Source organism: Centropristis striata, chromosome 7 (genome assembly GCF_030273125.1).
Source record: "Centropristis striata isolate RG_2023a ecotype Rhode Island chromosome 7, C.striata_1.0, whole genome shotgun sequence".
NCBI lineage: Eukaryota > Metazoa > Chordata > Actinopteri > Perciformes > Serranidae > Centropristis > Centropristis striata.
Genome location: NC_081523.1, coordinates 26972355 through 26986862, shown reverse-complemented (window position 1 = coordinate 26986862; position 14508 = coordinate 26972355). Strand labels below are relative to the sequence as shown.

The window sequence follows — 14508 nt, the reverse complement described above, 5'->3', positions numbered from 1 at the left end:
GCCCCAATAAATGCCTCAGTGTAGAGCAGCCCATACTGTTGTGCCAGAGGTGTAGGGGAAACGCTGAGAGGGAGGGGAGGCCACTTACTAGGCAACCGTGCCTGGGCCTGAGATGTAAGAACCAGCCTCTGGGACAGTAAGCTGGGCTGGATGGCATGGCTGGGGGTTAGAGCTGGTCTGGGGACCTGCGCTAATGCAGGCTGGCCGACAGAAGCTATAGATCCCACAACTGTGCCAGCCAAGGTCTGGCCCAAGGCCACAGAGGTAGCCCCCAACACATGCTGCCCAATGCCACTGTTCCCAGAGGAGGCTACAGTGGAGGCGGCAGTGTTGCTGCTGCTGCTGACGGGAGGGGTAGTCTGGGCTCTCTGAGTAGCTGTTCCAACCGCTGTGGAGTACAAGGCAATGGGGTATGGGACTACATGTTAGGGGTAACCCAATATTTAGTCAAATCATCAGTACGATCAAACAATTTCATCCACATAAAAAAACACTCAGCCTTGTTAGGCCAATACAGCAAGCAGGATTAGAGATGTTATTGATTGCCACACAGATTAATCATCGCTAACAATTTGGTGTGACAGTAATTGTGCGTCTCTAGAACGTCAGTTCCATCTGTGTGGATGAATTTAGTGGCAGCCAAACATCACCCAAACTGCAGTTAATGCCTTTTGGCTGCAGCTCTTCATCTGGAAAGTTTACTATGACTGTTTCTTCTTTCATTTTAGCCTGGCTGTTGGTTGTTAGGTCACAACAATGAGGCCAGTCGTCCACTTCTGCATGGAAATTTAAATCTAAGCAAATTTGTGAACAGTGACACTTGCCAGTAAGGCTGTCCCAAACCTCTCAATGAAGTTGTTGTAAAAATTCACCCCATGGTAAATGTATATTTCCACACTGTACATGTTTTAAAAAATGCACTGCAAACGCTAATGATAACAATAAATAACAGTATGGGCACAGCTTGGATTAATGTTTTAAGCATGACAAAGTATGTCATTTTCATATAGGGCAGTGTCACAATACAGCATAACACAGTATGTAACACAATGTTAAAACTAGTATATGTAAACTAGGTAAAGGCACAAACAAATGAGCTATGGGTGGTTCTTTCTGTCTTTTAAGTTTGATGTTGGATGAGAACACCATCTGGAATTCCTTTACCATCTGTGAAAACATAACTCCCTGTCCTTTACTAACTACTATTTGTGGAATATTCTTACCATGAGAAGTGGCTGTAGTAGTTGCAGTGGTGACAGGGGACTTGCCCCTGGTCTGGGCTGACTGGTTGGTGGTGGAAACAGAGGTGCTAGTAGCGGGAGAGCTCGTTGGAGGACGCTGGCCTGCTGCACTTGTGATGGCAGCCAGGCGACCTTCTGGCTTTATCCCGTACTGCACTGGCTGGAACAATCTAATCATAAAAAGGTTAAATGATCATTGTTTCAAGAACAAAATATCAATATTAAAACATCTATTATGTCAAGTTACTTGGATATTTAGTGATTTAATGGCTGACCTCATAGGTTTTATTGGACATGGCTTGGGCCGTGGTGGTGGTTCTGGAGCAGTGTGGATCTCCTCTATGAGCTGCTGAGTGAGCTTTAGTTTGGGTACCGCCTCTTCAGTCTGATACCGAGTCAGTCTGTTCTCGTTATTGATCAGATCAAATATGGACATGTTTGCAATCTAGGAGAATAAAAGACAGCAGAAGCAGATCAATGCAGATTGAGTAGACATGATTTTTTATATTAATATTTTAATATATTTTACTTAAATATGCTTGCCAATTACGTTGTAAAAAAATCATTTTTGAATGATGGTTGAACATCAGCAATGCAATGAACGAGTATATACCTTGCTTGAGTCATTCTGAAGAGCTTCCAGCACCAGTGATGGGACGTTGTATTGCAGAGAGGAGCAGTAGTAGGAGCTGCTGGTCTCCCTGGGTGCCACCAGCTCAGGGTGGTTACACACTCGCTGCAACTGCATCAAGACCTGAAGTACGCTGACGAAATGACCTGTCTTCAGCGCCTCCTGAGCTCTACAGGAGCACACCCAGACAGAAATTATTATTATCAACAGTTCAAAACAAAAGCAAGAAGCAAAAACACGCACATTCTGGGCAAATTTTACTGTATCTTTCATCTTTTTTTCCAAATAGAAAAGATAATAAACGTCTATCCCAGTAAAAATAAAAATGTGTTATAAGCTAACCTTGAGTTACTTTTTAGTTCTAGTGGCAAGATCTGCACCATTCAAAACATTTGAAGAAAAACATAACTTGAATTTCAATTGTATGAATTACAGAAAAGAAAAACCTTAACATTAAATGTGATTAAAGTTACATGGCCATGAAACATGTTACTTATATTAAATTGCTGTCCAGTGGTTTATTTGCAAATGTCCCTGATATACAGAATTCAGAGAAGGAAAAACCTTATTTTGATCACATTATAAATCTCTATGTGGAGCAAAAACCTCACCTTGGTTGAGTGAGGATATCCTCATAAAGGCTCTTCTGTCTGGTGGACAAACGACACTTTAGGATATGCTCGTACTTCTTGGGCAGCTGTTTCTCCACGTCCCTTTTAGAGCGTCTCAGGATGAAAGGCTGGATCACCTACAGTTAGACGTAAGAAGATTTCAGATGTTAAGTGGAAAGGCAACATGTTAGTGTGGCACAGTTTAATAGGCAGATGAACTTGCAGACATAATACCCACCCTGTGGAGGCGGATGACCAGTTTGTGGCAGTAGTCCTGGTTCTGGTCTGTGCCCGCCTTAACAGGGAAGTCGGAGTAGGCCCTTGTGATTCCTGGCAAAAGGAAGTGGATCATGGTCCACAACTCCTTTAGAGTATTCTGTAGAGGAGTGTTGATGAGGAGGAGCCTCTGCTCACTGCAAGATGCACAAAAATATTTTACTCAGTTAACTGAGCCTTGTCAAAAGCATTTGGCAGAATGTTAAAAGGAATTTTGCAAACAAAGACAAAACTCCCCGGCATGGAAATGATTTAATCTTGGAAATATTTTGTCTTAAACTAATGGCAATATTCACATCGATATCTATCACTCCCTTAAAGCTCTTTGCTATCAGGAAAACAAAAAATCTCAATAACTTTCATTAATATTGCAGATTACAAAAGAATAAATAAGTCTGAAAAAGTAGAATCCTGTCTCTTGAGAAGCTGGAATTAATATCGCGTTCATTCCCCTGCTCACCTTTTGAGAGCAAAGACAGTTTCCCAGTGTTTCTCAGTCATGTTTTTGAGGAGCTGGACCTCGTCTAGGACCAGGTGCCTCCACCTTCTCTTCACAAAATGGCTCTGGTCTTTCATCAGCAGCTTGTAGGACGTCACACATACATGGAAGCTGTTGGCTTCCCCCCACCACTGTAGATAACGGGGATCAGATGACATGTTATGAAATTCACAGCAGAAAAAAAACCTTTTATATTGAGTAATGTTGCCAATATGTGTTGTTTAAATTCAGAATATCTACCATTCTCTTAGATCTGCGCTCCTTTCTGTTACCAAGGTACAGGAGAATCTTAAGGCCAGGACACCAGCGCTTGAACTCCACCTCCCAATTAAGCAACTTACACGTCCTTACTACAATAAGGTGGGGTCCCCAGATGCCTGTGGAGGAACACAGAATGTCTCTATGGCATTCACCTTCAAAAAATATTGTCCAGGGTTTCCTCTACATGCAATTGATTGTGGCGCACCGCCACGGCAAAATAAAAGCCGCCACACCTTCAGAATAATGTTGTTTTTTTAACCTTGTTTTTATGTTGTTTTATGTTTATATTAATGTAAATTATTGTATGAAATGTGATTTTGGCACAGAACAGTGTTTTTCATGAAATGTGACGGTACGCTTAATATCAATACCCTTATTTTGAAAAACCAACACCGGAGTTACCACCTGCCTGTTTGGCTGCGGCGCGCAAAAGATGAAGCGAGTAGAGAACAACAGTCTGACGTGGAGGGAGAGAAAAGGGTGAAAGAAAGGTACCCAATCTAGGTTATATTTGATACAGTTTTGTTCAAACCAGTGAAAATGACCCTAATGTATAGATGGATTAGGCTACAGAAAAAATCCTGAGTTGGGATAAATGTGTTAGGCTATTGATTGTTTAATACAGGATATGCATTATTTCTATCATTATTTCAGAGAGATTCTTATTTTAATTTTATTTTTGTACCACTGACACTTAAAAATAGACTACTTTAGGCTTAATAAAGCATGCCGAGTCTTTGGTTGTACAGTATTAAGATATTATTTTGTTGTAGATTAATTTTTAACTGTAAAACTTAATTTTCGTTTGCTTAGGTAATGCCCAGGTAATTTTCTGCCATGACTCTTTTCTGGTTACATTTTCAGATGAGTTTATTAAACTAATTTAAAAAAAAAAGAGAAGGGTTCCAGAGGATGAGAGTCAGTTAATCTTACATTGAGGAGAAACTCAATGTTCTTGACTTATTGTCGTGATGTTATTCCCTCAAGTCAATAGAAATGATCATTTTTATAATAATGTTTATTTGACTGTATTCAGTATAGACTAGTTTAGTTATTTAATTTATATCTTTAATTTGTTGTTTTGGCAAGATCCTATTTTCAATTATTATTTTTAATTCATGTACCAGAAACCCTATAGTAAATAATGTATTTAGAAAAAGATTCAGTTTGAAATAGTCATTATTTCACATGTTGTCGTCGTCGTCGTCACCACCCCTCTTCCACTCGGGCAGACATCCCCCATGGTTTAAAAAAATCCTGGAGGAAACCCTGTTTACTATCAAAAAATCATGTATATCTTTGAACAGAAACACACCCTCTTGGCCAGCTAGTTGGGCCATGTAAGCCACTGTCTGTACTGTCTTTCCGAGTCCGGTCTCATCAGCAAGGATGCCATTGAGATGTTTCTTGTGAAGGTTAACCAGCCAGTCCACACCAATTTGCTGATACTCTCGCAGCGATCCATGCAGTAGAAAAGGAGCTGGGCTGCGGTTCTAGTAGTAGTAATATAAAAAAGATCAGTTAAAAAATGATAAAAGGCATCTTTTTCTTTTGTGTGTCTGTGTTTGCGTGCGTCTTACTGAGGAAGTGGTCCTGAAGCTGCCCTTGGGCAGGATGAGCTCTGTGGCTGCAGCCACTTCAGCTATATCTCTGGCAGGCTTCCCATCAGAGTCAGAGGAAGTGGCTTTATCAGCACCACGGTACTGGTCCACACTTAGCAGAGAGTCTATCAACACTGCCTCAGGTGGACTGCCTGTAGGAGTCTCCATTTCTGTAAAATAAAGAATAACACACATCATATCATGCACAACCATTAGCTTAAACAGGTCAAAGGATGAAAATGACCATTTCATTTTTTAAATTATAAAAGGTACCTTCAGTCTCTTCCATGTCATCCTCATCACTATGAGGACTAGGCTGAGGCCACTCAAAGCTGTCAACGTAGGCACCTGCATACTGCTTTTTTAAAGCATCAAGAGGCATCTCAGCTGAAAGCCAAATACAAAAGCATTTCAATAAGCAATGCAGACACAAAGACAAGACAAGAAAAAAACATTTATTGCCCAAGAGTATATTCACAGTATAAATACCCGATGTGTTTTTTAACACACCATTATGGCAACAGATTAATAAAACAGATTTGTTAACTGTGCATAACAATGTGTTAACATTATTAATACATAACATCAATTTACACAATTGTATGTCTATATACAGCAATTTTCAATTCAGATTACAGGGTAACTCTAGGCAACACAAGGGTGTTGGTAAAACTACTTAGACATATGAAGTGGATGTGCAGGGTTCCCCAGTGTAATGTCATGTTGTGAAAAAAATGGACAAGGCCAAAGCCTGGTTTACTGATAACCTGCATATACTGTATGTTGTGGTCAAGACAATAAATAGGGCTTTGGAATACAACAATTTCTCCTTCAAAATCCTGCCTCTCCACATAGGCATAGACAGAGGAGATAAGTAAATATGTACCATCTTTGGCCAGGTCAACCAACTCTGCTTGGTGGTCTGCTTCCCCCTCCATGGCCTCCTGTTCCTCTATGGTGCCTTCCTCATCTGTGATTAAAAGAAAGACAAATAGGGTGATAAAGGTAACTGTACAGACTCTTTAAACATCCATGTTATTATCTTTTCTTTTTGTCATAGGAGCCTTGATAGTTTGACACATACCGTGTTCATCAGGCAAGGATGAACTTGATTTTCTTTTTCTAGTTGATGTCCCCACATCCTATGAAAACAAAAAATTTAAAATATAGATAAAATGCAATAGGTGCATTTGCATGTCATTTATTCGAGTGTCAGTGCACCACCTACCTCTTTATCAGCTTTCACTCCTGTTGTCTGACCAGCTACTGTCACAAAAGTAAAATCTGGTTATTAAAATAGTAGAACAGGTAAGATAGATAGGTACGGTTGAGCTTGAACTGGACCAATAGATGGAAAATAAAAGCTCATGGAGTAAATATATTTTCATTTATTATTGGTTGTTGCTAAGCGTGACGTACCTTTGGCCGATGCTTTCTGTAAGCTGAGAGCTTTGAGCCTCTTTTCATAAATTTCAAACTGGAGTTTAATTTCCACAACCTGGCAGAAAAGATATGTACTTTAGACTGGTAAGAAACAAACTGGAATCAGTTATAAACCAGGCATATTTGGAAAAATAAAAAAAATAAACATACCTGCTCAATGTTTGACCAGAAGAATTCCACCTCTCTGGCAATTGTGCTGGCAATGTGACGAAGATGAATTTCCCTTTCTTTCTTTGACTGCTCTTCACTTTTCTTCTGCTCTTGATGGTAACGGGCACATGTGCGAACAAGCTGTAGAAGAGGTACATGAGACAGTTTGGCTATTAACAAGACATCAGTTCCTCCAATGATTCCTCCTCCTGTTGTGCTAATGTCTCTGCCATACCTTCTTAGCAGCTGCTTCTTTCCATCTCCTCTCCTGGGCAAAGTCAGCTGCCATCCATTGCATCTCCTCCAGGAGGTAGTCCCAGTGGGATTTTGGACGCGAGGCTTCCACAAGTTTGGGGAGCCTACTGGCTGACCACTGGCCCTCCTTCCTTAGCTCAGAAATGCGCTGATGCACTTGACTTTCCTGGGAAAAAGAAACAGCATGTGGCATCAGAAAAGGGACAAAGAATACTTATCCTTGTTTCAGTTGCTCCCCCAAATATTTTATTCTGAACCCCAAAATAAAAACCTTAAAGAGCAAGGTAAAAGTATATATTTTAACTGCCATACAAAATAAACTGCTAATAATAATATCTAAACAGAACTCATGAGTGTATTTAAAACATTTAAAGAAATAGCATCCTTTAAAGCCGATATCATTTTCAGACATGTTTGCAATGTTCTTAGGGAACTCACCAGTTTGGCTTGCTCAACTTGCTTATCTTGAGAACCCTCCTGTGAGGACTGCATGGTCGCACTTTGACCAAAGCCGCCAACTTTTACTGCAGATATGCCATTTGTTCCAGTCAGCTTGGACTGGGTGCTTGGGTTGATGTTAGAGCCAATAGGGCGTATCGGGCTTGCAGTGTGGCAGGTTGGAACAGAATTGGGAGCAGAGAGGGGAGCAGGAGACATGGATGTCATGGATATTGAGTTGGTCATAATCCTCTGAACAGGCTGGTTTGAGTCTGTACTAGGGCGAGCAAGTGCCACCGTCTATAAAGAAGGGAGAAAATGATATTATTAGTAGGACAATTTGGAGTATCACGATTTATTCCTAAACATAAATGAATAGTGTATTTGTGTGATTTCCACTAGACTGACCGCTTGTCCTGACTGTAGTATGGCCTGCGACTGTTGCTGCTGGGGCTGCAACTGGAGATGAAGACCTGGCTGCATCTGTTGCTGCAGTTGGGCCTGGAGCTGTGTGTGGGGGTTTACTGTGGCCAGGACAGGCGCACCTGCCTGCACCTTCACCTGGAGCTGACCACCCGACTGAGCTGTGTTCTCCACTAACTGAGCCTGCTGAGAGAGTGTCATGGACAGGCTTGCCATAGGAAGGCCACCTTGGGGCAACCTGCTCGGCAGCTGGGGAGGAGGGGTGTGCAGACTGGCTGCATTCTGCACTGGAGGTCCTTTGGATGGGTCGTATTGTTGCTGGTTCTGCTTCTGTCCTGCAATCTGGACCGCTTGAGGAGTAGGCGGCATCCCGCCTGTACACATAGTAACCAAATTATAGGACAGACAAAGGGGTGGCATAGAAAGCACACAAAGAAAGACGGTAAAAATCAAGTTGACAATCTTGTCATTTTAAGTGAAGTGTTTTGTAAACTTACTTGTGTCGTTTTAATAAAAAGGTTTTAAAGGAGTATTACCTTTCCCTTTATACATATTTGAGAGACCCATTTTAACAAGTTACATCTTTTGAAGCTAAAGGGTAGATCATGAAAGAGTACTTTTACATTTTAAATGACAGTTTAGAGCTATTAGCTATTAGCTTCAGCTATTAGAGCGCCTCAGTACCTTGAACCAGATGTACTCTATGAATCAACAGTAATGTACTACTTCTTGATGGTCAAGGCAGAAACTAATGAAAGTCATACAGCAAAATGATTACAGAAGAAATGAAATTAATGTGAGAATCTACATGTCTCTCAAATAAAATACTACTTTGATTAATGCAAAACCAAAATATTGCATTTCAAATGTTGAGAGAATGTGGTTAAAAACATCAAAAATTATACGTGCAATAAGAGAGGTTTTTAGAGAGGAAGAATAGAAATGTTAAAGAGGAAAATGAAAAAAAGAACTTAGAGACTTAGTACTTAGAGATAAGAGGAAGAAAGGGGAAATAAAAATATAGAGCAGACACTCACAAAAACACCATGTTTGGCATGCATGAAGCAATGTCATTCTAGCGGTAACCAAGGCATCTGGATGCCTCACATAGCGACAAAGCACAGAGGTGAGCAAAAGGACACACATGGGGTCTTGCAGACAGCAGGCCTGAGCGGAGCTGTGCACACTAAAGCAGCACCTGCCTTACCTCCCTGCACGTGACACCACCTTGCCTAGACGCCATCAACACCTGGCCCTGATACACCCACACCACCACAATCGCAAAAACCTGTGCCGTGAACGCAACTCCTCCACATGATTCCCCTCCTACTTAGACTGAGGGAAAGAAGCCAAGTCAGAACAAAATGCCATGAAATAACATGGAAGGAAATCAACTAAATGTGAACATGAGATAAATAAAGAAAGTCTGAAAGATGTAACGGATGGATTTAAGATTGATGATTTCGAATCCCTGTTGATGATGCAAGGACGGACAATCAGAGAGGAAAAGACTTGTGACGGAATGACGATGGGAAACCAAAAGGAAGCATGACAAGTGGATTCATAAAATGGGAAAACAAGCAAAACCCATTGGAAAGTGAATGCATTCCCACAGGGTTCCCACTTTCTGTGATCCACCTCCAGACATGATGAAAATCCATCAGCACGGGAAGGTCTGTCCAAATAAAGATGACTAACAGGAACAAACTTCAGAAAAGAAGAGATGGATAACAACGGGTGATCAATAGTAAAAACAAAAAAGGGAAATCATAAGACATGGCATCTTCCCATTGAGTGGCTACTCTTCTTCAGACTTGGATTGTCTTCTTCCCCATTATTCCTGATAGAGAGAGCTGGTGTTGGTACAGCTAAGCCTGAACTTCCTGTGGACTGCTGAGAAATCCAGCAGATGGATGAAGATCTGTTTGTTGATGCTGCTTGAAGTTTGTTTGTAGAAGATGAATGTTGTGATTCACTTTTTAAAAATCTCCTTAGTTTGAGGGGATACGTCCAGCAGCAGCGAAAAGAACACAGAGCGGCCTGGTAGTAGCACTCCTACCTTGCGCAGTTGGCATAAGCTGCTGGAGTGGAACGCCAGGTGATCCTAGAGCTACACCAGGATGCTGGAAAATCAGCCCATGGCGACCAACGTCAATCCGGGACCTCTTAGCCTGATCTGGGATTTAAAACACACAATACCCTCATAACGCAAAACAAAAGCACTCGGCACAGAGCAATGACCTTCGGAAGACCTTACAGGTCACCTCTCCTTCCTTGGGTTCAGACTTCAACACAGAGCGCTAGTAGAGGATGCCAAATATCTAAAAGCAGAAGCAATTAGAGGGAGAAAAGAAAACAAACAGAAAAGAAAGCAAACGGGGAGGAAACAAAGCAACATAAGAGAGACAGGAGTCTACGATCCTTGCCCTACCTGCTTGCACCATAGCCTGTTGCCTCTTAAAGGCATCCATGTCTCCAGGGTTGGTAATGGAGCCAGCAGCAGTTCCTTGGTTCCCCTGAAAAAAACAACCTCTCCAAGAATTAGTGAAGGAATTCCAAAAAGATTCTCAATAGAATTTAAGAAATAAAGAAAAGATAAATCATTGTGATGAGTGCTTAAAACAAGTGTTCTACTCTATCACCTGAAACTGCTGCTGGACAGAGAAAGCTGCAGAAACATTGGGAGGAAGCTGCGTTGCTATGGCAACTGGTGTCACTGCTTGGCCATCCTTGCCAGTAACAACCTTTACCTGAAAAGACACAGATTTGAAAGACGAACGATATTCATTTCATATTCATTCTCTCATTGTAAAATTCCTACTTGATCTCTCACTTAGAACCAACCGATGTAATACCTCATCATTAATGACCTCGGACTGTTCTTCTTCTTCCTCTTCATCTTCAATGTCTAAGTCGTTCTGTCTCAAGTAAGTATACAAGGGAACACAGGGCTTCTTCTTAAAAGCTACATAGTCCATCATGTTCCCTTGGAGGTGCTGCAGAAAGAAAAGCTCAATCAGGTATTCTTTGAACACTTCTTTCAGGCTCTCCATCTTCTTTGTGTGGTGCTCCAAGCACAGTTTTCTCAGTTGGGCAATCTCTGGAGTAGACGGAGCAATTTCCTCTAACTTCTTGGGAACCTGCTTCTTCATAGTGGCTACAGTCATGCTGGTGGGCGCAAGAGGATTGTTGGGCATCCCTTGGGGTGGACTTGTGAGGGATGGGCTAGACGGTGGAATTGAGGAGGGTATACTGAATGATGCTGTGGCTGTGGTTCCTACTCCAGCAACCACACCCTGCGTCGTCTTCTCAAATATCATAGGGCGTGCCAGCTGTCCTTTAATGATACTGCTGATCTGTGGAGGTAGGTTGGAAGTGGTGATGTGACCAGGACTGCCCAGAGTGGGAAGAGCAGTACCTGTGGCCACTGGACTCTGAGGTCCGAGGTGGTGGATGGTGCCTCCAGTCTGTGAGTGAGGCTGAGAAAGCCTGCGCTCTCTCACAGAGCCTGGTGCTCCTGGAGAGGCCAGCTGTATCTGGCCAGGTGTGGCTGGGGCAATCTGGGCCAGCCCTGTCCCCTCCTGGTAAACAAAGTGGCCACTCCCAGATGGACTGCCTAAATTGATTTGCCGCACTAACATACCAGTTTCAACAAATCGTGTTGGGCTCTGTCCACACACACCCAATGCTGTTGCAGGGGCTCCTGGCCTTGTCACACCTTGCAGAGGGACTGGGCTGTGTTGGGTTGGACTTTGGGGCTGCATTTGCTGGGCCACAGGTGAAGTGACCTGGATGTAGGAGGATGAAGCATGCTCAAACCTCCACTGAGGTGTAGTATGCTGGAAGCCAGGGGATGCTGGGTTCTGGATGGGAGTGGTCATGAGAGTGATCTGCGGGTTACCAGTCACCATCTGCCCCACATTTTGCAATGTGATGTTCATATTCTGGCCAGTGACAGGGCTACGACTCATGATTATTTGATAATTGGGCGACTGGGGGGCTGAAGGGCTGGCAGCAGAGGAAAATGTGGTCACAGGAGACTGAGGGTGGTTAACTGTAGCTTGCTGTTGTGTGACTGCCATGGTGGGCTGCTGCTGCTCCTCTGCTTCAGCTCCACTAACAGACTTGGATCTCTGAAGCTGTCGTTGCATATTCTGTGATCCACTTCCATGGTGCATTGCGTGAGACTGTTACTATGTCTAAACACAATAATCTGTGGAAAAGACACAGCAAAGCACAACATTAAGTGATTTTTAACAATTGAATGTGACCCAAAAAATAAGGTGGTTTTAAGGCTTTTTCTGGGAGGTCAGCTAGTAGTGCATACATTAGTAATACATGGTTACATAGTAAAAATACATCCCGCCGGGTCACATATTTCAAACATCTTAATTACTTGTAATTGTAATAGATTTCTCCCCATGAAACAGCATATACAGATCAATATGCATTTTTCGACTGTCAAGAGATTATGCCATACTGTACATAACAAAATCCCCATACTTTCTCTGGATGTATGTGCATCATAATGAGCAGTGGTACTCCATGGCAATATTGTATTGTTTTCCATTTGATTTTACATCATTGTGAGGTTCCTTATTGGACAGGTATTCAATTTACTGGATTAATCTAAAACCAGCATTACTCTTGAGTTATTTTATATAGAAACTATGTCAACCGTCAGTACTGTCAATTTATCCAACAGAAAATTAATGAAATGATCAGTGTCTTCATATAAAATTGTATATTACAATTATACACTGTAACAGAGGATATTCTCCACATCGCCCACTTAATGTATTAAACTGATATAGATGACCAATCAAAATAGATTCACACATATATGGGTCCACATGTATTTACAGTAAATAATGCAGATATAGAGGGCAGGTGGTGGGCAAACTCATCCCGTTTGACAGCTGGTACATCATCACACATATTAAATTTGTAATTATTGGTTACAGCCATGACATGTTATAAGCAAAGTAGGAAAGGGTTGTTACATTTAAGACCAGAAAACATCTTGCTACACCTTGCAAGCAGCTTGCATATATATATTGTCACACTGTTAAAATAATCGCCTAAGTCATTTTTTGTCAAAATTATTATTCTTTGCCTAAATCATCTCCTCATGCTGCCGGCCACCTATCGTAAAATTGCCTACATCCTCAGTTGATCACATCATGTGATTTTACCCCTTTAAGATAATAAAGAAGATAAAGTGTGTGACTTAAGCTGATTTATTATGCCTAAATCAAAATAAAATGTGACTTAGGCAATTTTTAGAACATGCCTTTGTGACTTAAGCAAGATATGGTAACACTTTATTTTGAAGGTGTCTACATAAGAGTGACATGAGCGTGTCATAAACAAGACATGGGATGTGTCATAAATATTAATGACACTTTGAAGTAACATTAATGCTCATGATACTTGCCATGTCATGTTTCTGACAGGCTTGTGTGACTCTTATGTAGACATCTTCAAAACAAAGTGTTACCATATCTTGTTAAAAAAAATTGTCATTAATTTCTCTGAAGTTACATAATTTACACACACAGTGTTATTACGATGCCAATAGCCATCCTTTGTTACATCCTTTTTGAGTGAAATGATCAATAAATGTCATATGTTACACTTTTGGTGAAGTTTTTTGCATTTCCTGCGAAACTTGAAAAAATGAGTTAGGCGATTATTTTAACAGGATGACGATATATTACCATTACATCTTTAAACGTAATATAGCTATCACCCATCACTACACTTGTGTGCACTTTTAAGCGAGAGCCAGACAAAAATCTATATTGCAAGATATATCGGCCAATAATGTAAATGTTGGGGTTGATCGTTTTCCCACTGTGAATCAGCCAAAGCCAATCTGCACATTAAACAAAGGTGATATACGTTACTGATACTGGTGATCTGTACCGTTACTGTTGGCCTATTACAGTAAATTATAGCGTGGAGAAATGTTCGAGATTGCTGTGGACTATTCGTTTTTACACCACAATAAGGACACTATATTTACAACCAAAATGTCCACCATATAAGAGTATTTCTTGAGTACTGGCATACATTTTCATTGTTTGTTACGTTAGCTCCCGATTCCAGTTTTGCTCCGGGGCGTAACGTTAGCTAACGCTAGCTAGTTAGTAGCATTACAATAATACACAAACACCTGCACTTGTCAAACAATTAGGTTCAGACTAAGGGTTAGGTGATATATATAGTCAAACCAGATTATAAATATTAAACCGTAACCTCTGCAATAATGCTGTCTGTGCCATTTATGCAGTTACCATGAGCCTTGCTACGGGACGCGTTCTAGCAAATGCTAACTATGTTAGCTTGTTATTGCTAGCAGGCCAGCTTCCAATGAATAAATACATTTTATAACCTCAACAGTGTTACTTACAGGGAATGGGGCTTCTGTAGTAGTTTTATAAATCCTAAGTCATGTTTACAATAAGTCACATGCTGTAACAAATGTTATTCGACGAAAAAATAAAATATCGATATTGCTAGCGGCTATTCAATGTTTTGGAGCTAATTTCATTCAGCAACATGGCGACCGCGGTAACCTTTAGTGTAACCCGGATGTCGTTCTGTCTCCAGGAAGTAGCTGTTTATGTTAATAAAACCATAGACACATATAAAACAGCATTATTTTCAGCTGATT

At 41.2% G+C, this 14508-nt stretch overlaps 1 protein-coding gene across 1 annotated transcript in view; it reads right to left on the bottom strand.

Moving 5' to 3' along the window:
* ep400 (E1A binding protein p400) overlaps window positions 1-14435 on the bottom strand; it is a 31260-nt gene extending 16825 nt beyond the window's left edge. Inside the window, exons 1-24 of the mRNA XM_059336818.1 lie at window positions 14245-14435; window positions 10685-12042; window positions 10472-10579; window positions 10261-10345; window positions 9889-10005; window positions 7815-8203; window positions 7407-7706; window positions 6949-7134; window positions 6714-6854; window positions 6540-6618; window positions 6349-6386; window positions 6205-6262; window positions 6007-6090; window positions 5394-5507; window positions 5100-5290; window positions 4835-5012; window positions 3499-3635; window positions 3220-3389; window positions 2722-2896; window positions 2484-2620; window positions 1855-2041; window positions 1517-1686; window positions 1224-1411; window positions 89-388 (exon numbers count right to left, since the gene is read on the bottom strand). Of these exons, the coding sequence (XP_059192801.1) occupies window positions 89-388; window positions 1224-1411; window positions 1517-1686; window positions 1855-2041; window positions 2484-2620; window positions 2722-2896; window positions 3220-3389; window positions 3499-3635; window positions 4835-5012; window positions 5100-5290; window positions 5394-5507; window positions 6007-6090; window positions 6205-6262; window positions 6349-6386; window positions 6540-6618; window positions 6714-6854; window positions 6949-7134; window positions 7407-7706; window positions 7815-8203; window positions 9889-10005; window positions 10261-10345; window positions 10472-10579; window positions 10685-12007 (4855 nt within the window). The 5' untranslated portion in view covers window positions 12008-12042; window positions 14245-14435. The remainder of the gene's footprint in view (window positions 1-88; window positions 389-1223; window positions 1412-1516; window positions 1687-1854; window positions 2042-2483; window positions 2621-2721; window positions 2897-3219; window positions 3390-3498; window positions 3636-4834; window positions 5013-5099; window positions 5291-5393; window positions 5508-6006; window positions 6091-6204; window positions 6263-6348; window positions 6387-6539; window positions 6619-6713; window positions 6855-6948; window positions 7135-7406; window positions 7707-7814; window positions 8204-9888; window positions 10006-10260; window positions 10346-10471; window positions 10580-10684; window positions 12043-14244) is intronic.
* Between the last annotated feature and the right edge of the window lie 73 nt (window positions 14436-14508).